The 23,510-nt window shown below is 39.0% G+C and overlaps 1 protein-coding gene across 8 annotated transcripts in view; it reads left to right on the top strand.

Annotated features, from left to right (window-relative positions):
• LOC105150813 (synaptogenesis protein syg-1) overlaps positions 1 to 23,510 on the top strand; it is a 444,748-nt gene that overhangs the window by 98,061 nt on the left and 323,177 nt on the right. For 5 of the 8 annotated variants that reach the window (XM_087408701.1, XM_087408703.1, XM_087408700.1 and 2 more), the window contains one exon: positions 22,404 to 22,993. The exons of 2 other annotated variants lie outside the window; for them this stretch is intronic. In XM_087408701.1, the coding sequence (XP_087264827.1) occupies positions 22,933 to 22,993 (61 nt within the window). In that variant the 5' untranslated portion in view covers positions 22,404 to 22,932. Of the gene's footprint in view, positions 1 to 9,035; positions 16,906 to 22,403; positions 22,994 to 23,510 lie in introns of those variants that run through there. One more of the 8 variants, XM_087408702.1, reaches the window with a different exon arrangement.

The raw sequence follows: 23,510 nt of genomic DNA, 5'->3' as shown, positions 1-23,510 counted from the left end.
TGATTTTGCCTGTAATAAACATAATGTACCATTTGCAATGTTAAAGCATTTATCCGGACAAATTTATTCATACGAATGGTATTATCAATGAATATAATATAAATTAATAAATTCTTGTATAAATAACGCGCTAATTGCAAATGGTATATTATGGTTGTTGTTGTTATGGATAAAATCATGCTCTGATAATTCTATAATTTCTGCCATGAGAATCGAGAAGAAGTAACAGTTTTATAAAATTATTACGAAGGTATACATATTTGATGCTATGTAGAAAATTTATAAAATATTACGTCATCTAAAAAACATAAACTTTCAAAGTAGCTTTTAAGACACATACACATGCATATATCGCACTCTACTTCAAAAGTATAGCACAATTAAAAAAAATCTAATTTTTGAATTATTACCTCGAATGAATTAGACAAATATTACTTTATCATTAAAGGTAATTTAACTTTATAAAAAATTGTTAAAACATTACAACTTTTACTACAAAAAGAATGGTTTAAAAAAATCGCTACAATTTACAAGGAGTGAATTTTTAAAAATCGTGAAACCAAAATAACATTCGATCATATTAAGGATATATTCTTTTTGTCGATATTATTTAAACAATAATTTTTTGTCAAGTTGAAAAATAATAATAATAATAATTCTTTTTCTTTTTCTGAGGAAATTTAATTTTTCGAGTTAGAGTTATTTTGTAAATAAGATAGCGATAAATATAATGATTATTAATTCAATTTCTTATAAAGATATAGCCACAAATCTTTTTTTTATGAAAAAGAAATAATCTTTTATACAAAAAACCGAGCAAGCCCAGAAGTCGTTCGTTGCGAGCTGAAGCTACTCGAGTGTTAACTGCAACACCGTTGATTGGAACGCTATGATTTCATATTACTCCACAACCCTACATAGTCGCTTACACCCCAATATGGTACGCATATTTCCAGCGCACGCGACCGCCTAATAAGCTTTATTTGCCGGCGTTCTACTTTATTTACGACAGCACCGCATAGTAACGTGGCGTCGGCGGTGGCAACGCCAACAGCGTAAATATCAGCCGGCATTATTAATATCCCGAGGTAATTTCGCGTAATTGAAAATGCCTAAGGAGGGTGGCACACCAGCATTTTCACCAGCTCTCTTTCTCTTCCCGGTCGTGTCCTTTATCATTCCTCCTCGCATCTTTTTCCCTTCTATCTCCTTCTCTCTTCTTTTTCCCGTTTTCATTTTCACGCCTTTGAATTGAATGACTTTTTTTCCTCGCTCGCGTACGGAGAATCGATGAAAAAAACCCGCAACACTATCGTTTTCCGGTAGCATGCTGGTTTTCCAACGTACGCACGGTGCCCGCAAAGTTTGTAGCATTGTTTTATTTTCGTGAGGATCGGTGTAAACGAATTATGCGCGTGCAGCATACGGATGGCGAATTAGCGAGACATCTTATATATCATGGGCGGGCGTAATTCACTTACGCGGATTTCTGTAAAAAAAAAAAAGAGTAAAACGATTGCGCATATAATGCGATAAGCGGCTACAATAATACGTTGCGAGCAAAAGGGATTTGTTGTCATGAAAAATGTAATGTTCGCCCCGCGCTTTATTCAGACGCGTTTTATGTGTAATTTTCTTCAAGAAAAACACCAGTTAAAGCTCCTCACTAAGCGTCAAGCGCAATTTTCAGGCTCTGCCGCGCCGCGCGTTCAGGAAAGACGACGGAAGCTGCGGGCACTTTCCTGTCGAAGAGTTAATATGCAAAGCGCATTTTAATGACATTAAAAACTTGCCGATGGAAGAGCGTATACTTTTATGCAAATGCGCTTTAATACGTAAATCGATCGTAATCAATATTACAATTATCACCACCGACGCTAAATCTGTATACAGATTATATGTGTACGCATAAATAAAAAAAAAAAGAAGATTTTGGTTTAAAATGTCCAGTTCTCCACGATCGACGAGCTGGCGCCAGCGATGAGACAGCTCCATTTTTTAACAAGCCAGCTCGTTAACCTACGAATTGTGAAACAGCGAACGTCACGTTGACTCGTGGACTTAATTTGTTATTCATAACAAATGGTGCCACCCTATATTTTTTAAAATAATACATTTGCCAAGGAATGTGGACAAGTTTTAGGACTTTTTTATTATTCGCAAGCGAACCGATGAATCTTACTCATTCGGCACTGCTATTATTATTCAGATAACAAGCTAACATTATTTGTCATCGTTTTGATACCAAAATGACGCCTCTAACTCCCAACTACAGCAACAAGTTATTTGGACTCGAAGTGAAAATTTTAAATCATTGTAATCTGTATGATTGATACTATGACTAATACAGCACAGGACATTCCAACAATGTTGCAGTGACATAGCAAACGTTACAGCAACGTTCCTACAAGCTTTTGTGCTGTATGGATGAAGTTCTACATTATAGGTAAAAAACTTTGAACCTTCCTCTCTCAATTGCCGTAAAGCGGAGGTTCACTTGCATTCTGTATTTCAAATAAGACGTTTCAAATACGGTTTAGAACTTACGTGGTTTTCATAGCTGCAAGCTAACGATTAATGACATTTTGACATCAAAATGACGATAAATAACGTCAGTTTACCTGGATATTGTCTTTCGATATCGAAAGAATATACGAGGACAAAGGGATAAAAATTGAACGGAAATTATCGCGAAATACGGTACCCGATTTGCAATTGCTGAGATGGTCCGATGAAATGGAACATAATAATCAAACATTTCATACTCGCTGAAAAATATAGAAAAATGATCGAAAAGTAAATTATATTATTGCTTACCTACGTTTAAATTAGCATAGCTGTAGGTTTGTTCTTTGCGGTTGAATCAGAGCGTACTTGTACTTAAAATGAAATAGATGTATGTATATTTGAAGTTTGACGAAAGCGAGACAGAAAGTTTTAATAGCAACAATACAGCGACATAAAACCTTGTTTCAACAGTTAAAAAATTACAACAAACATGTAAAAGAATACCCGCGTAAAGAATACGCGACAGATTTGCGAATCGATTTCGCTACTTTCTGGCCTGTTGGAGAAGTTTGGATCCTGCTTCGAGCGGAGCCGCTCGATGACGCGCGTTAAACGAGTGATAAATCGCGACCCCCTGATATAAGCTTTTCGTGTAGAAGCACGTGATTTCGCAGTGACTGTATTTTCCCCATGATGCATTGAGAAAGCTCGACGCGTCGCGAATGATCGACCGACTGAGGGATCCGGGTCGCGAGGTCCCCGGCTGCAAATTTCTCTGCCACTTTTCCCTTCGCCCTGCACCTACCCCATACCGCTCTTTCTCTCTCTCTCTCTCTCTCTCTCTCTCTCTCTCTCTCTCTCTCTCTCTCTCTCTCTCTCTCTCTCTCTCTCTCCCTCTCTCTTTCGCGCGTTCTCACTCTTCACTTATTTACTTTGCGCTTTATCTCGTTACGCTTCGTATTCACTGTCGCCCGAGCGAAGCAAAATATGTGTGTCTTTTTATCGGCTTTAAATCCCCTGGCATTAAAGTCACGTAAAGAGCGAAAGGGGATGTATTTGTACGCATATCTTTTTGGATTATCCATTGGATATCAAGTGATCAGTATACAGTTGTCACATTACATAGGTACACCGTTAAATTCATATCAATGTCAAATTTATTTAATTTCAGTGTTTTAATTCCTATAAGTAATCACTGCTCTCTTATTCAATGTCTTGTCAATTTAATTAAAACATAATGGAATTTCACCTAATATTATTATAATGGAATTAAACAATTTAAATATTAAGGAAAATGTATTAAATTTGATTCGAATTTAGTTTATTATTCATTAAGTGCAAATGTCAATATGGACGTCATTTACTTTCTGTAAATTACAAATAATTTACAGAAATGAACTGATTTACATTTAGACATACATAAAAGTTAAAAAAGTGTTATTTAATTGAAGGGATTGGATTAGTGCTGCTTTTTTAGTATGTATAATAATGCAGTATATTTCGTTGATATCAGTATTCAAATTTAAATAATTAAGATGCGGAGTGTTCAGCGATTTCGCTAATTAAGAGATTAGCAATTTGATACGAGAGAAGAAGGGACGTAAGTGGTACCTCGCATTATGAGTAGATATCACAACGTCATTCAAAATGCAAGAGATGCCGAGCCTGCCCGGTTTGGGATCAGAAGTCGTCGTTCAATTAATTAATTACTTAATAATTAATTTCGCCTCGCGGGAAATCATCGTACTTGGTAAAGCAACGAATCGAAACGCGCACGGCGAGTAATTTCGCAAGGAGCTTCGTTCTCCGTGTCCTTCTACCTTAATGCCGTGGCAGTGCACAAGCGTTCGTTCTCAAGAAGCGAATTTATTCAGTTTGCAACTTCGCCTAAGTGCTCTACATTTTAATAGATAATTACTGGATAGAAATTCGAATTGCTCTTTGGCAAATGCGGAATGTAGTACGCGGCAGACCCCCGTTCTCTGTGTATACAGATATTTATTTACGCTTCAACTGTCGCGGAACTGCACAATGTTTGATGGAACTCGAATGTCGCATATTACGATATTGATTACGTAAAATCAATATCGGAGCTCTATTAAGGCGAGATTTTGTGTACTAGATTTAATTTGTTACTTTTTTTTTTTTTTTTAACGAAGATACAAAACGAAGTACAAATTATTATTTTACTTTACTTTAATTAGAGTATCGATGTTAAGAAAGAAAAACAAGAAATACGACATGAAATATTTCAGAAACAACCTATCCACGTAATTTAAGATACAAACTTGAAAACTTCAAAATTTAAAATTTCAAACGGAAAGAACAGTTTTGTTGAAGTATCTACAAATTTAATATAAATAAAAATTTTACAGCAAAGAAAAATGACAGATATATTTACTCTGCAAATTATAAATTTAGCTAGATACAGATCTAAAAATAATTTTGTTAAATTATAAAGATAATTATTTAAGATTTACAGACGAATTTTTAAATTGCTACTTAACATTGCGACATTTAGATCAATCGAGGCTTTGTGGAAAGAAAAATCCGCAAAGAAAGAATGATTTTACTGAAGGAGCTAAAAATTTTAATATCAAACCTTTTTACAGAACTGCTCATCGTGCTTGAGTTTCCTACATAATTATTTGGATAGTCCAATAAAATTATTCTTAGATTTATATCTATCTAAATTTTTATATATTTCAGTAAAATCGTTCTCTCTGTGTATATGATACATTTAGAGATTAAAATGATCCAAATGCATCTGTGAATAATTATCAGTATAGTTGTGTTGAGAACGCACATACAGAGATCGTTCGAATCGAGATGATTCAATTTCGGCTATTTACCAATTGTCCAGTGGTCTAAATCAGTCACCACCCTGGATATCGTGTAGTAAACAATAGAATGGTGGAGCGTGTTCATTCGTTATCCCGTTTTTTTCTCTATTTTGCGCGCCAGATCACCGGATAGAAATTTGGCTCGCTTCTGGTGCTAGCGGATGATTTTTGCAAAATCATTGTGCCGTGCGATTCACCCTTTGTCGCATTCACGCGGCGGCGTAAGAGCCGCTCGGCCGATTTTCAGCAAGTTCGTTTTTCGAGCGTCAAAGAGCGATTCTCCGCCGGGCACGGATTTATTTTGCAACAGTTACATGCATCCTACCTCGCGATTGGGGCGTGGTGGCTTCCTCGGTGAGTCGAATCGGGCGCCTGCGCTTTTATCGATCCCGCCACTCAATTTTGCAGATTTGTTATTATTATCAGCTCGTTCAAACATTTATGCCCGCAAATGCTCAGATTACATAACAATCGCTCGCCAACGAATTATTCAATCTCGCATGCATGTGCCAGCTGGACATCGTGGTTTATTTTGATTGACAGAGGACACGCTAATCTCCGTCACTTAACGCTAATCGGTTTACATTCGATCCGAGTAACAGAATTATTTCTCAGTTTTATGATCTCACTTGCTGTTATTATTTTCCATGAAACATTAAATGCATTATGTGAGAATATTAACTCTCCGTCTGAGTTTGTTTTTTGTAAATACAAGCAAAATTTAATTCTCAAGTTTCTCTGATATAACCCTTCTAAAAATAATCGAGAAAACTATTTGGTAATGTAATAGAGGTGTTGAAAAATAATTCTAAATTTTGCCACACGTGTTTTGAAAATCTGAAACTGTAAAAAAACTTGGGCTAGACAAAAGGATCCAGATTCTAGAAAGGAATAAAAATACGATTGCAGACGAAGAATTAAAATTAATATGACTATGATCGCAAATATGATAAATGATAATCATATACATATATTTACACATAAAAATCCGAATAACCTACCGGATAACTAGGAGGAAGATGGAAGACGCAAAATTGTCGTTATTCATTACGTTTCTTAATGATCGAGGATATTTAAAAAAGTTGCGCTTCTTGACTTAATGATCTGGAATGTCGATGGAATATCGGAGACTAATTAGGACAGGGAGTTTTCTTAATGGGGCACGGAGGGAGGGGAGTGATATTTTTACTCCGACTACGAGAGCGAATCGAATGAGACTGTCCGTTCTAAAACCGAGATAGACCGACGTCACTAACGATTGGGCGTATCTCGCAAACTTCCAGGATCGGCAGAAATGACATGCTCGGTACATAGAGGCGGTAGATGAATACGAGACCAAGAGAATCCTCCGCGGAGGAGCCGTTATTCTATGTTGCTGTCAGAGGCCGCGCGCATCTTGCGACCTGTCGATCGATTAATAAAAATGGTAATCAGTCTCGTTAAAAGTTGGCAAATAATTCAGCTTAGACTTACGCTTTTACGTGAGATGAAAATGAAAAGAGAGAAAAGGGTCGCATAAACCGGGATTCAGTCATGGGGTCAGTCGTGATGAAAAAAAAAAAAAAGCGTTGAAAGATTAATTGGTAAAATTTCACGCGTATGGATGTCGCAATTGGTCAACCTTTTTGCAGTATAATTTCACATGGTAAAAATATTTACGTATAATTTGGAATTTATTGAACTGAAAAACAGCAAAATTTCAGCAGAAGTAAAATTTTTATTTTGATTTTTTCGTTGCAATTGAAAACAAATTTATCACCCGCTTTTTCCAGTGTATTTTATATTGGTAATAAATCTCTTTAAATATTTGCGTTTTTTTTTATATAATTATAGATATAATTTGTTAATAACTAATATCACAGTTAATTTAATTTGTTTGGATGTAAAATATATCGCATATAGATCGTATAGACTCTCTGATCGCCGATCATCAAATTCATCATTGGTTCATCATCAAATCCCTCTATTTCAATAACCGTTTCGCATTAGTTCCGTATTTCGCACGATCACATAGTAGACATTCTCATTTTGCATTTCTCTTCGGTTATAAACTTTATATCAAATCATATAAACGAATTATCATTATTTGTTGCAAACTATTGATATTTGCAAACTTATAAGCTCCTTCATGTCTAATATGAAATTTTTAATTCCGAATTGAAAAAACACAGCCCACTTTTAATTAACTCGTGGCATCTTTATACACCGTATAATCGTAAAATATATGTGTATAAAACTACATGACTATATATGTACAAATGCCATTATGCGTGCAACAATTGGAAAAGCGGATAACCGGCTGCAAACCTTCGGTTTTAATGAATGTCGTTTGGGGCAAGCCCTATCGTTAAATATTGAGCTGGACAGTAAACACGAACAGGCGCGTTGGACTACGCGTGCACGCGTATAATGCGAGTAAATAATCAGATATTTCAACAATTTCCCCCTGCCTATGGTCGCGCCTCGTCATCAGACCTCTAGCGATACCACTGTTGATGTGGATAATCAATGGTTAACTCTCTAATGAGTCTTCGTCGCTTCGGAAAACATTGCAGAACGTTCGTTTGCAATTGCATTATCGTGGTCTTTCTCCTCCCTCAATTCTTCTAAATTCGTAGACTTTAGTTTTACTACTTTCTCGGAAAAGTTTCGATTTCGGATATCCTTGGTCGACGTTATCCCATCGTTCTCCGTTAGTCTTGTCAGCGCTTCGCGACGTTATTTTACTGGATACCGAGAATATTCGAACAACGTTCGACTTTATTAAGTTTTGTAAGCGACGTCGTGTTCGACGGATGTTATTATCGCTAATGGGCATTGCATTGAAGTGAGTATTGAATAGAGATATATTCTTAAGCGAGATATGCGCGCGCATGTATGCCGGATTACGAATGATTTTGTACGGTCGTTCCCACTGCCGTCGCCGGACAGGATGTGCTCGTACAATAAAAACAAGGGCAAATGGAATAACGACAATCCCCTTATACGGCAAACGATACGCCGCGATAAGAACCGAGAATGGACGGGTCGCTCGATGCTCAATGGAAAAAATTATGGATATTTTTGTTCGCCAATGGCATGTCGAGTGTGTCGTAACGAGCGCATTTATGGGTTAAGAATGCCCCCATTGTTGTACCGCAGTCGCGTGTAAAAAAACAATTGCGGGGTTGGACCTGTGTTAATCCCCTTCGACACGCGATTGTCGTTCCTTCGCGATTGTCCAGTGCTTTGACTGACTTTTTATTGACTACGTTCAGCAGAAAAAAAGCAGCTTAAGTATTTGTGCAGCTGTTCTAAGATTCTTCAACATGATTTATGTATTTAGATCCAATGAAAAACTAAGGGGAAGAATGAACCATATTAAAGACATTATCGTCTTGTCGTAAAAAAAAACATTTTTTTGCTCAAAAATGACTTGTAAGATCCTCCTCCACTAACTTTTGATTAAATTAATCAATGATTAACGCAAAAGTGCCAATAATTAATGAATTAAAACTTCTTTCTCTTTTCCTCTTTTGACAAACTTTGTTCAGTTCTCACGTTGGCAATCGTGATGATTGAGTTAATCATTGATTAGCGTCAATCGAAGTTAGTGAAAGAGGCTTTAAACGAAGAATTTAGCGACATACATTGTTGTATGTATAACCTATGTCAACATATATTCTTTCTAACGGTTAGAAAGAAAATACTATTAGGTGTTGGAATTAATTCGTAGCGTTTTACAAGTGATGGGAAGTACTTTCATTAATGTATTTTTTAATGCTCATGTGAAATAAATAACATTCTTTCATTAAAAAACGCTAATATATTTTAATGTTCAATTCTACTGTATATATATTTTTATTTTCAGTTCTTAAGTGTACCTAGTTACACTTAAAGCTGCTTTTCCTGCTAAACGCAGCCATTGTTCTCGCTGTTGCAGGGTTTCTGGGTCCCTTTCGATTACGCATATACGTACCAAATCGAGTATTCCATGTACGGTTCCTCTCGATCGCGTTAAAATGCTAGAAAATGCACGATATTGCCCGCGTGCCATGCCACACGCGCTCGAACAGTATTAGATTCCATTTTAATGCATATTACACGACGAGTTTGGCGCACGTGGTGCTGCGCGGTTGCAGAGAATAGGAATCGCGGTCGACTGGGGAAACGGCAGCACCAAGCGCATTGGAACCTATGTATGGCGGATCTAATGCGTATTCCTGTTGACAGCCGGGTTCGTCAAAGGGCGCGATCACCCTTGTTGTCGATTGGACGTAGGGCGGTCTATTATATCGTTGTCCAACGTTCCGCGTCCCGTCTCGTCGGAAGGGTCGACCACGACAGCGGCGAATGTCTTTGCCTTGTACATCCGGATGAAGTAACAAAAAGAGATTCGTAGGATGGAGAGAAGAAGAAGATGATGATGAGAAAGAGAGCGGGATGGTGGAGGGGAAGAAAAGGGAGCGAGAAACGAAACGTGACGATTTTGGTTCTTTCACGCGCGTGGACGGGTAGGTTGGTGTGTAGGTATCGAATCGGCTGAAAGGAATCCTCGTCACTGTCCACTTTTCATCGTTTTCTCGTCTTTCATCACGCCGTCGTTCGTTCGTTCGTTCGTTCCGACGGCCCCTGTTTCCACGGGATCGTTGAAAAAGAGCAAACAGACAAGAGCGCGCTCGGTAGATGAAATTCTCGCGCCGGATATCGGTACGATCGAAAAATTCGCCGTCCATCTAGTCTAGCGACGTTTCAAGCGGCGACGATGACAAAGAACGAAGACGTATCTGCGAGATTTCGATCGCTAATCAAATCAAAAGTTTCCATCGCCTTCGAAAATTCTGTCATCCTTTATGTAAGAATTTATAACCGAGAAAAGAAGCATGCGAGTCTCTTGGGTGGAAAATAGAGATACTCAAATAAGAAAATTGAACATTGTTTAAACAACTTTTGATTGGTTCATCATACTCAAGACGGTGTTTAAAATAGAATGAGAGATAGATGCATAAGATAGAATTAATATTTTAAACAGATCCTGAAAGAATATGATTAAAAAACGCTAATAAATTCATTATGCCCACAAACAATTCGAGTTATTCTTTAAATCATTTCTTATTAAATTAAAGACTTTCTGTGCTAATTAATCTTTGATATTCTATCGATATCATTATTTCAAATCATTACTTTTTTTAGTAATTAGATTCTAAACTAACTTTTTTTAAATATTAGGTTCAATCATTTGTTATTTAATCATTTATACTGTTCCTATTCGCAATATGTGATTAATTTAATTAATATGATCGAATTAATCAATTTAAGTAATTCAAGAAATGTATTAAATTTGATTCGAATTTAGTTTATTATTCACTAAATGTATACGTTAACATGGATGTTGTTTACTTTGAAACTAATTACTGAAATGGAACTGATTTTCATTTAATACGGAAGTGAAAAATAACAAAATCTTATTATTTTAATTCACAGGATTGAATGATCGTTGCTCCTTTAATCCTATAATGTATGATCAATTTTACTTGAGTATCTCTACTGCCAGAACGTTTTGAAGGATGACAAAAATAAGGTGAAACGACTGCGAGATGTGTATCTCGTTCGCTGCAATACTTCGCTTTTATGGAGCACAGAGGAAATCCGACTACTTTTGTCGCCTTTAACACGAATTATCGCTCCAATCGTAAAGTTAAATTGCACCGTCGAGTGCACGACATTTTCGCTTTAAGCAAAACACACATTATCGTTTAGGCAAATACGTCGAAGTGGTAAACGGCGAACACGATCATTGCGATCCTGCGCGCTCTCCGTTATTCCGGTTTTCCCCCGACGTGATTGTCTCACAGGGCTGGTTTAATTAGGAAACGGACTAGAGTTTCTGCCGGACGTTTACTCAGCGCTGGGCTACGACAAAGCCGAAAACAATCGGTGCCAATGTCCTTCGAGCCCGCAGGCTTTGCCCGAGAAATTAATCGAGCGCCACGCCAGGGCAAACAGCCCGTGCTTCGCGTTTACTCGCGCCTGCTGCCCGAATCGTGGTTGCCGTTGGGCGACGTACAGAGGGAGAGGGAGAGAGAGAGAGAGAGAAAGAGAGCAAGAGAGGGAGAGTATCCACGACGATGGTTACGCTGCAACAATGCAGCCCGGCGACTCGATGCATCGAGATTCCAATTGGCTGCCAGATAGCAATTCGTTTAGTCGGCCACTGCACCACGACCGATTATCGTGCACGCATTGAGCTGGATCGAACAAAAAGTGCTTGCGCTCTTCAGATATTTCAACTTTCGCGTGGCGTGCAGCCCGAAGTCAAAAAATTTCGTTGTTTAGTTATTAATCGTTCTGTTACGATTCTTTCGCTACTGATAACATTAATTAACGTTATTTTTCATCGTTCCTTTCTTTTACGTGATTCTTAAAGGTTAGGTCTATTTACTTTTTATTAATTGAATGATGAAGTTGGAACCGATGAGCAGCAAAGTTCGTTTCGTCATCAATTTAGTCAGCTTGTTAAAATAGTATCTAATTCAAAAGTGGTATAACATAAACGAGAGAACGTAAGAGAAAGGAAGAGAAAAGGGAAGTGAAAGAGAGAGAGAGAGAGAGAGAGAGAGAGAGAGAGAGAGAGAGAGAGAGATTGAGCTTGTGGGGGTTAATTAGCTCTCGCCATAATCCCGATGGTTTCGGACCACATGTGCGTGGCTTAATGCACGTTTATTGCGTGCAGCTGGAGCTTGCGTGCGCTCTCGATGCGTTTATCCCCTTTTCCTCCCTCTTCTCGCTTCTCGCGTATCAGCAACTACCCCTTCCTCCTCTCGCAGCTCGCATTCCACAGAGTTCGCATATTACCCTCGTATCCCCGAAAACATTTAATCGGACGTTTTCGCTTTATCCTGGAAATTTGCCGAATAATGGTTAATTAATAATATGTCACAACGGAGCGGCCAATTCTGTAAAATATCAACCAATCCGTTCGTAATTCGCCTTGACTCGAATCATTTATATACATTCTATGATCGATGATACGATACCATATGTAATGCTCAACGCAACTAATTCCGACGCTTGCAAGAGTTCACGTTACACGAAAACTAGCACATTCCGCTTTAAGTTGTCTGACAAGATCGGAATTGGCTGCTTCAGAATTCTGACGTCCGATAGGGGCTTTCCATTCTTCATTCTTCATGTATGTGCGCGCGTACACGCCCGCACACGTCGGTACGAGTTATCCTAGTCTTTAGACACACCTTCGGTGATGAAACGATCGCCCCTCATTTCGTGCCTTGCAATGCCATTTATAGGTAGATTTCTACTTTTATCGATTAATCGCACAGAAAGAACGATTTTGCCCAAGTATTAACAAATTTAATCAGGTACAGATCTGAAAATAACTATATTGGACACCATCGACAAAATATTTATGTAAGAATCTCTACACAGCATGATGAGCAAAAAGTTTCGACATTCTAGCAGCCAGCGTCCTACGTAATTATTTTGATGGTTCGACGAAATTATTTTCAAATCTGTTCAAATTTTTAGATATTTCAACAAAATCTATGCATTTTATGTAACAGTGTAATTATCAAGAATATTACGAATATCGCCGCTTGTTTACTTGACCTCGACTTTTTGCGACAGTTTCGTCACTCAGGCGTGATTAATTATTTCGTCATTAATATTTACAGCAGATTATCACAAATTATATATATATATATATACGCGCATACGCGCGTGAAACGATGCACATTCCTTTCGACAATCGAGAAGAAAACGTAGGAACTTGTTAAATCACGCTGTCGATACGATTAAATTCGTCGTGACATTCAATTCGATTTTTAAGCTTTCGATTCGAAGAGTGAAGAATCCGTATAAATATTATCTCTGACTTGTTTTCGCGATGAGAAATAATTCATCTATCTGTTCCGTTATTTCCAGGAGAGGTCGAGCTAAATAAACTTATCGTTAAAAGCGCACCGTTGGAACACGCGCTTGAATTGTTACAATGCCGCCCGGGTGCAGTTTGCCGTTGCAGTTACGCGGCTTGCTCTCGAGTCATTACAGCTTTGTTCCGACATTACTTTCGCTCGTTTTACCATTATGATCTTTTCGCGAAGACGGCAACTTTCGCCTCCATCCAATGCGATCTGGCGAAAGGAACGGCTTGATACGAAGAGTGTCATGTAAAGCGAAGCTCTCACGAGGGCTATGGGACATTTGCAGTTTCCCTTTTCGAAATTTTCTGCGGAATTTAATTCGCAGGCATATAACGTTACTATAAGTCTTGTTGAAATTCGTGTGCTCAATCGCTTGTCACTTTACAATCTTCGGCTGAAGATGCAATGTATAATTTGCGCCACTATGTGTAACTTTATATTATTCTCACACGAGTTACACATTCAGAGAAAAAAAGTACATAGGGATAGTAACTATAAAGGTAACAAATATGCGAGTCTTATATGTAGAGTTGACGCATTATAGTTGAATAAACTAATGTACGTACTATAAGTATAATTACAATAATCATAAAATAGTTTGTTCGACTATGTACATATTAATTCTACATATAAAGTTCTTACTATTTTATCACATGTATCTATCACAAGAAAGATCATTTTATTTTTTAACATTTCCTGATATATATTTTTTTTTATAATTTTTCTTGATAAAAAACCTTTATAAGGTATTACTACTTTTTCTGACGGAAATTTTTCTATTCATCTTTCATTTAGAAGATAAATTTTAATTAGTTGTCTCACTGGGTGTATTCCGTATTTAATACTTACAACGTTCTCGAGTATTATTTCGCCTTATTTAACCATAATGATATGAGTCACTTAATTATGATTTCGAGAAAGGTTCTTTTCAACATATTTCATTAGCTTGCACTACCAATGATCTCGATAGGTTTAAAAAAGTGACTTACATCCCTCTATCTAATAAACAACAAAGATAAAATATTTCATGAGCGTTGCAAACGCCAAGTGGAACGCAACGATTGTCTGATCGGTGGTTCGAGTTGGTGCATCGCATAATATGGAAAAAATATGCAGTATTCTGTACGTTGCTCTTAATTACTCTAATTAATGAGCAGTGAGTTTCCCTAAAACATCCAAGTAAGATTTTACATCCGGCTCGATGAGCGCAGCCCGGTGGAGCGAGGGCGGTAAGATTTCTGAACACGATCTTCTCTATCTTTCACGTCGATATCTCGTCAGGAATCGTTAGATAGCGACGACAACTAAGTTACCGCTGCGAGCGTTATCACGGCCAATTGTGCGGAAATACCTCCGATCGTAATGTTACCGACATTGACGTGTACGCGCGTACGCGCTTCGTTTTCGCTCTCGCGGTTCTCCTTCCGGTTTCCCCCTCTTATCGCTGTTTTCTTTCCCACTTCTTCGTCTCCTTCCTCCTCTTGTCAGTTACTACCATGGTCGCTGAGACGTTCGACAAGACGTTCTTGAAAGGCTCCATCTTAGCGTGGTAAGAGCCGTGCACCGAGAAAAGAGCTGCTTACCGCTCCTCTACTCTCAGTGGAAACTATAAACCAGTGATAGAAATGAGAAATCCTATAAGCTCCTCTTTACTTTACCAACGCAATTAGTATAAAGTGCGTGGCGATCGTTATGCGAAACAGTACCCTTTTCTTTTGATTTTTAACGGTAATTCTCCTCTCTTTTTTACGTCCTTTTATATATATATATATATATTTAAAAAGAGAAGATTGTTAAAATATGTACTATCGACGATAAGAATAATAATACACTATTTTTCATTCTTCGTCATTCTCACGACGAGACTGTGTCAACTTAATCATAATTTGTTGGATGCTCGTCGCCTACTTTTCATGCGAAATTCCAAGTATTTCTGGAACTCTCTCATTTCTATGTACAGCCGTACATCTATGTGTTGTTTTATAGAGCGATTAGACTAATTAGGAGACCAGGAGCAGGACTAGCCTTGGACACCGAGATTAGGGGATCTCTTGCTTTGCGTAATTTAAATGGATCTCGTGTAGCGTATATATTCGGGTGGTGGAGCGGTGGCATTTCAAGCAGATTATAATTTTCTTTTCTTTCTCTGTTCCTTTTACATAACACCGTGTTCACGTACGTGAAACGTTTCAGCAACGCTTAGCGGTCTGTCTTAATATAAACGAAAAATGGAGTTGAACTCTCGGCAAGTTATATGTCAAAATTTATACGACAAATTGAAAATAACGAGGAGTAAAACAAAAAAAAAACCGAAAATCTGATTTATCACATTCATAATCCCAACGATGTTTCTTTTAATGTTTCCATTTTAATAAAAAAAAACTTGTATACGAAGTATATTATTATTATTATCTAGGTGTCTCTCTCTCTCTCTCTCTCTCTATATATATATATATATTTAGTTCTTTATTTGGATAATAGAGAGTTGTAGTAATACTCTTAACTTGTTATCGTTAAATTAAATAAAATTTTTATACTTTGAAAATATTTTACATTTAGGTAATAAGCGTAATAAAATAGAAATACAACTATTTTCAGACAAATACATGTTATAATTAATAAAAAATAAATACGCTATACACTACAAAAAATTACATGTAAAATTCCAACAATTATAGTGGTAATTTTGAGATCCACAATTAAAAGAGTACATTTATATATTTAAAATAAGATTCAACTTACAAATAAAATTTATTCTTTATAATTAAACAATTTGTAAAATATATCTACGTAATAATTATTTCATTATAAATAATCAGCTTACCATAATTATTTTTAGATCTGTATCTAGGTAACTTTTAAATGTTTACACTTCAACAAAATCACTCTTTCCCCGTGGCTTTTTTACATACAGAATTCAGAAGAAGTAATTGTGAAACAGCACAATATATGCAAAAAAAGAATATACATGTATATCCCAATCGACGACATTGAGAATAATTGCGCATTTTCGCTCTGTGGAAAATGAAGTTAGGGATTTCATTATCTAAAGTACAGATAAAGCGGACTGACAGCCTTTATCCGCGGATGTTATCTCGCGTTCTTTTGATTGACAGTACGTGCGCCGGGGGTACCTATCGCAAGCATCGTCGACCGGGGGGCATTGGGATATCCAGTGGGTGCCCCCGGTGTTGCGTCGCCGGGTGGACGTCGCCGCTCCCTAGGCAGAGAGAGAGGAAGAGAGAGTGGGGGGAGAGAGAGATGCCGGCGGGCGTCGCGACGCTGCTCGGTAGCGCCACGAACTAAAAGTCCGGGCGCCACCGCGCGCCAGTGCCGAGCCCGCGATCGTGGCGAGCGTACGCGTGTCTCGTTCGTGTCGTGTATATAACGCGCGCGCGGTGTTATAACATACACGGTTCCTCGGTTCTCGCGTGTATCCCGCAAGCGAGCGAGCGGGCGAGCGAGCGAATGATCGATCAATCCATCCGTGCGGAATTGTTTGCCGACGAAATTGTAAAAAACGCGCGCGCGAAAAGAATTTTTTTTTTTTTCATACCCGTTGCTTCTCTCTCGCATCATCCCCACGGACAGCCATCTCGGGAAACCGCACCGTTAATAGCTCCAGGATTTGGAAGGTGGTCGTTGTTCGAATTTTGAAGCGGGACCGCCCGCCACAGCGGGGAGTCCCGGGCTCTCGGAACGTCTTTCTCTCGTCGGAGCACGTCGTTCCATTCTTTTCCTCTTTTCCCCTCGTCGATGAAAAGTCCGTGTTCCGACTTTTCTCCATCGGTCGGGTCCTTCCTTTTACCCAGCGCTACTGTAAATCACGGAAGGTCGATAGTCACGGTGTGTGACGTGATTCCCGGTGCATCGCCAGGATTTTCCAGCTGGAGATTCCGAGATCGCATCTCTCTTCCTCTCTTCTCTTTTCTCTCTCTCTCTCTCTCTCTCTCAACCTCTCGACCTCTCTTTTTCGATTCTTATTCGACGTCGATCCACCGCGTATCGGATAGGAACAGTCGCGCGGCGATGGTGGTGGCTTAACGAGTTCCGCGGCTTTTTATCGGCTGGCCGTACGGTGATTGGGAATCCGCATCCCGGCTGTCCCAGCTAGGATTTTCATCGTTTTCATCGGCGAAACGATCAGTGTCGATGTCGCTTCCACCGACGGTGGAAGAGCGACGGGAGGTGCCGACAGGTGTTTTTGCTAAGTAAATACGGTACAACTGGCTGAATGATAGATGAAGCATGTATATAGACCTATGAATGGATCCTCACGAGATCAAACGAGCAGTAGAGTCGGTACTGTTCGATATCGATGAGATCTCCCAATTTTCTTCACGACGCAGGGCAATGTAGCCCTTCGAATCGCTAAAGAGACTTTCCTCATAGAAGAGAATTCCCTCAAGGCGCGAATTGAAAAGTGAGGATTTGAATTGACTACCTTTTAATGGTACGACTAGTCGATTCTCGTTCATCGGAAAATCAGTGCAAGAAAGTTACGTATTAACAATCATTTGAATGCACTACTGACCTGATCGTGATATTCCGACTTTTATCTTTATTAATTTTCTTCTTGTCCCCGTTTTAGAGGAGAATTCCTTCCAGACACGAATTGAAGAGCTAGGACTTGAATCGACTACCTTTTAGTGTTGCAATAAAAATTAATCGCAAGAATTGAAAGTTACGTGTTTTATGGATCATTAACCTAATCGTGGAATTCCGATTTTTGTTTTATTTATTTTATTTCTCGTCCTCGTTTCAGAGGAAAATTCCTTCTGCTAATTGAAGAATGAGGAGTTAAATCTGTTGTTTCTAATGTTATAATCAGGCAATTCAACAAAAATTGATGCAAAATTGAATATTAAATGTTGTAACGGATCATTCGAATGTACCACTGGCCTAATCGTGAAATTTCGACCTTTATTAATTTCACTTCTCGCCCCCGTTTAAAGCGATCTCTCCGCGATAATTACGCGGGTGCGGCGTGTTTAATATTCGTTTAATTAATCCAGCTCGTGTTTTCAAACACCGTACACGGCGTTTCACAAACAGTTCCAGGCTGCGTGCTTGTCGTCTAGGCTTTGGTGTTCTACTGTGTGTAATTCGTAAAGTTCGAATTTAAAAATGAGTGAAAGTTGACAAAAATTTGTATTTCAAAACAACTGGATCCACGATAAAAAGCGCATACTATAAAATCTTCGCTACGTTATTCTCGTCAGCCTCGCGTTCTCCTTCTGATATATAATTAATTAATCGTAATCCCTGAATTAGCGAATCCCTGGTGGTGGCTGATGAGCATGTTTTAACGAGCATTTTCAGTTAACGCGACGGCGACATTCCTGGTAACCCTCATTCTCGGGATACATATCTCGCGTATCTGTCACGCGTTGATTCCCTCGCAGGCACCCCATTGGAGAGTTTGCCCTATTAACAAATTTGATTTGTCGCGGTGACTCCAGCTTCTAGCCGTGAAACGGGTAGTTAACGATTTTCCTCGCCAAGCACCCCGACTCTTTCGCCAACAAATTGGAGCTGGCGTGTCGCGAGACCTTCTGGGACTGAGGCATTAGAGAGGAGAGAAGGCGCTATAACGAAATGTTATCATTAGCAACGGTACCTCCTTCCTCGTTCGACGAATATTGCCCCGGGGCAACGGAGTGCCGGACTATTTGCATTTTAAACGTAGCGCAAAAGAATAAAACGCGAAAAGAATTGGTGAATCGATGATTAGAGGCGCTTAAAAATCATGAAACTAGGCGGTAGGAAAGAATGGACATTCAGAAGAACTGACATATAACCAGGGTTCTCGCGGAAACGTCAATTAACGCTAAAAAAAATGCTAAAAAAAAAAAAGAAAAGAAAAGAAAAGAAATGAGAAAGAGAGAAAAGAAAATGCAATCTCATTTCTTGCCACAAGGTCAGAGATGGGATTACTTATTGGCCGGCTAGGACTTTTAACTTCCGTGAAAACCGATAAATTCATTGGATCCTACTTTCCAACGGATACGCATCCCCCATCCACGGTTTGTCGGCGCAAGTTTTAAACTAGTAAAACTCTCCCGCGGCCTAAAACGTGAGAAGACGTATAAGTAAATTCGATTTAATAGCATAAGTTGAACCATATATCACGATTAAAGCGGAACCGACTTCCATCGGACTTTCCGTCGAAGAAAAACAACACGTCCGATGTATCGAGGATACAGAACCGAGATCGAAATTGTGAATGACATCTTCGCTGTGTAATATTTTGCAAGGCTTAATTCATTTTTGATTTTGTTACATTCGTCATCTTGTATTCGAGCTATTTATTCAAGTATTTTTAAACTCATTTTTACTTACGATACTTTTACGTCACAGTTAACCACGAGAGAGACGTACATTCGAGAGAAACGTTAGATTCTCTTGTGGAGTGATGTATTGAATGTTTGAACGCGCGAGAAACCATAACATCCGGAATAGAGCAGAGGAGGAGGAGGACTTTGCCAAGCATAGGATGCTACCAGATGTGTTGTTTGCTAACGAAATTTCTAGTGAAAAAAAATAGGAGCTCGTGAAAATTCCGTGTGTTGACGTTCTCTGTCTACGTTGTGTTGAAATTTGAAGAAGAGAAGAAAGTAGAAAGATGAAAGCTATCACAATTGATTTTTCAGTCGTTGTTTCATAATTTTATTCTTACGACTACTACCACAAGCAGCCTATGTCTTCGCGCAGTTTCATAAACAACATCTACATGGCTATGGACTGTTTTCGCGTTTGTATTAATGCGACTTTTATAATTGGACAAACATTCGAAATGCAGTAGAAACAATAACAATATCGTTGGAATTCTCTTTCGCGGAGAAAAGAAGTTGGTAATTCGTACAAAAATGACGTAGCTTCGTGGAAACGTTCTATCGCAATTCTTTATCGATCGATCTGTCTGACCACAAAACTGTAATTTATCAACCAAAGCGGGGTACAGTTTTCGCAAGATATTTTTCTTCAGCCCTTGAAATATAAAGCCAACGCTTTACAATGTTTTCCCGAGAGTTTCTCAAGAATAAATTCATTTATACACGCAATTTGTGCGCATTATGGAATTATCATTTATTTCTTATTATCTACTTATAATTTTTTTTCTATCGAAACGTCTTTGGGATAGGTGTAGCGTTATAAGAATGTCCGATGCAGCATCGATGGCGCAGAAGTTTGGGGATTAGACTAGCTGGAAGACCGCTCCGTTCATGGATCCTTAAAGTTGCTCGAGATCTTTTAAACTTGAGTACGAAGTTGGCTGGGGCGGTATAGAAGAACGCCACGGAGGCTCCGGCAATTAATCACTTAGCGGTTTTATTCAATTACGTTCCGCTGCGGAGCAGAGGACGTTGAGTGCCGTTGAAAGTGGCGAGTTGGTGAGGAAGATAGCGGAATGCACCGGAGTTTGACGAAGACAGTACCGAAGCGATCAACGAGTTATCGTCCGAGCTGAGCTTCCTCGGAGAAGCTGCGGAAATCTCGTAAAAGTGTTATTCGAGCCCGCGGTTTGCCGTAATGACGACACGGCGTCGCGTTCTTGGATGGATAGCCACTTGGTACGCTTTTTGCACGCTCCGAGTTCTCATCGATCATCGACAGCGATGAAGCTTACCAAGAGGAACAATCTACTTAGAGATCCTCAAGTAAGAGTCTAGTCACACGAAACAAATATGGCCGCAATATTTGATTCTGTATTGTAGAGAGAGATATATTCAGGCCATATTCCAAAATTTACTACCAGAGCTGAAAATCTATCTAGTTTAATCTAGTTTACGTTACGTGTACTATAGATTTTCAGCACTGGCAGTCAGTGGAACATAGAACCAGTTGACAGCAACTAAAAGTAACATATCATTTATAATTTCGCACTCAACAATATAAATGTAACATAGCATGGTGTTACGTAACAGTTACATTGTTCAGTGTGAAATTGTAACAGATGTTATATTGCTTTAGTTGGTGTCGACTGGGTAGGCTTTGTAAGCTTTATATATGTTCTATTAAATTCTTTAGAGTAGAATCTCACTTTAAAAATGAAAATTGAACCAGTCTTGAAAAAGAGCAGCTCAATTTTCAATTAAGAGTAAGATTTCATTCTTCAGAATGAGGATTCATTCTAAAAATTTTAGAGAATGGTCTATTCTATATACTCTGCAATACATGGCGATCGCCGTAATATTTGTCTCGTGAAAAGACTACTAAAGCCCAGTTTTTCATTTTTTGATTAACTTGATGATGAGATCAAAATTATTTTTTCTAGTTATAGTTAATTACTGAACTGATGATTTTGTAGTGACTAACATTCAAATTTACCAAAATTATCAATTTAGTAATTAATCATAAAACCATTAAGAGAAACTAGAAAAAAACAATTTTTGTATTATCATTACGTTAAGACTAATTATTACTAGTTAAACGAAGAATGAAAAATTGGACCTGAGTGACTAGACTCTTACTTAAAGGTTTCTAAATCTACCTTCGTTTGTGACTCGTACACGTCTTTCGTGCTCGCCGCGCGATAAAATGCACATGCGAGTGACGCGTAAAAGGACGAGAGTGTGCGAGGACGAAGGTGGAAGGCATCAGCGATACATAACAGAATGAATTCACTTGATCATTAGAGGCGTATTCATATCCCACTTTTTCCGTGGCGAGCAACTTCAGCCTCTCTTCGAGGCGAGAAATGACGTCTCTCGATCGCTACGTTGACTCTTCATTTCCATGAGCTTTTCGAGCGCTTCTCGCCCGTAGAAGTTTGTCGCACGACTGATCCCTCATGCAAGTTTTCCTTCCCTCGTTTCATCGAACTCGCCCAGTACTCTGGTCCACTGCTCCCTTTATCCTCAGCGATATCTTCGTCGCGATTCCTTCCACTTCCGCTGCTTTAACATTCCATGCTCCCGTCGAGAAATCCCGTTCGAATCGGAGCGCGAATCCGGCCGCCTCCAAAGTTCTTGTTGGAGATGCGGAAGCAAGATAGATCCAACCGAGAGAGAAAGACGCTCGAGATCATGGCCACTTTGCGATAAAGCGCATTCTCGAGCGCACTGCTGCTTCGGTTTTCACAAACCATTGGTTTAGTGGAAACTCGAACGGCCCTCGTCTTGTTTTGCAGAACGAGCGAGGAAGCAGGTCGCCAACATCTGCGAACGGATTCATCAGTGAATGAACGGGTGACGAGATTCATTCGAGATACTTTTCCTTTCTGTGAAAAGGGATTCGTGGAGATCTGCGGTTAGATTTTGCGCGAAGAGAGAGACAGAGAGAGAGAGAGAGAGAGAGAGAGAGAAAGAGATCTAGTCTCTCACGAAAACCAGACGGAGGTGAGGAGGAGAGTGATATGAGTGCTGAACGCAGAATCTTTCGTGACGTTAAACGGCGATTAAGTGGCGAGCGATTCGTAGGAAATACCATCGAGTGATCGGCACGCGAAGGAAGACCGGACGTCGCGCGAGGATCGGGTGGATTGGAATAGCGAGAGAGAAAGAAAAAGACGAGAAGAGCGTAATAGTAGTGTGTTTTTTTTTTGGTTGCGTGAAGAAAGCGAACCTACGCGTGCGGCAAGAGACGAGAAAAGTGAAGACGAGCTGGAGGACGACGACCGAGTGGAAGTAGCCTCGAGGTGGGAAGGAAGGTGAAAAAAGATGATGTGGTGCCATCCGATCGTTCTCTTCGCCGGCCTGCTCACCATCGTCCGTGCTCAAGGTCAGTGTGTTGCCCGGCATCTTTCATCTTCTTTTATTACTTCTTCGTTTCCCATTATGGCGCAATTATGTCTTACTTTGCGTTCTCCCGCTCTCTCTGCCCTGTACCCGGTTATTCCTCGACTTCGACGGTTCGATCTCTGCGTACGGCGAGAGATCGATCTCCGAGATCTCGCACTCGGAGAGAAAAACATATGGTAACAATTATAAAAAGAACAATTATTATATAATTAAGTTTTATGTAGAATTAATATATATAATTATTGCAATTATAAAATAGTTTATTTAATTATGTAAATTAATTGGACATATAACTTTCCTGGTAGCAATTTATTAATGATACATTGGTTAAACATTGGGAATGTATTGAGTTAATATTTTATCAATATTGTATTAATAAATGTGCTACTATAGGATTGTATGTGTACAGTTGTCACCTTATATAGTTGTCTATATGTATTTTTCTCTAAGTGTGGAGAGATCGTTTATACCTTCTGGAAAATCGCGGAAATGCGATT

Source organism: Acromyrmex echinatior, chromosome 8 (assembly GCF_024713525.1).
Source record: "Acromyrmex echinatior isolate Ae372 chromosome 8, ASM2471352v2, whole genome shotgun sequence".
Classification (NCBI taxonomy): Eukaryota; Metazoa; Arthropoda; class Insecta; order Hymenoptera; family Formicidae; genus Acromyrmex; species Acromyrmex echinatior.
This window is presented reverse-complemented; position numbering and strand designations above follow the sequence as displayed.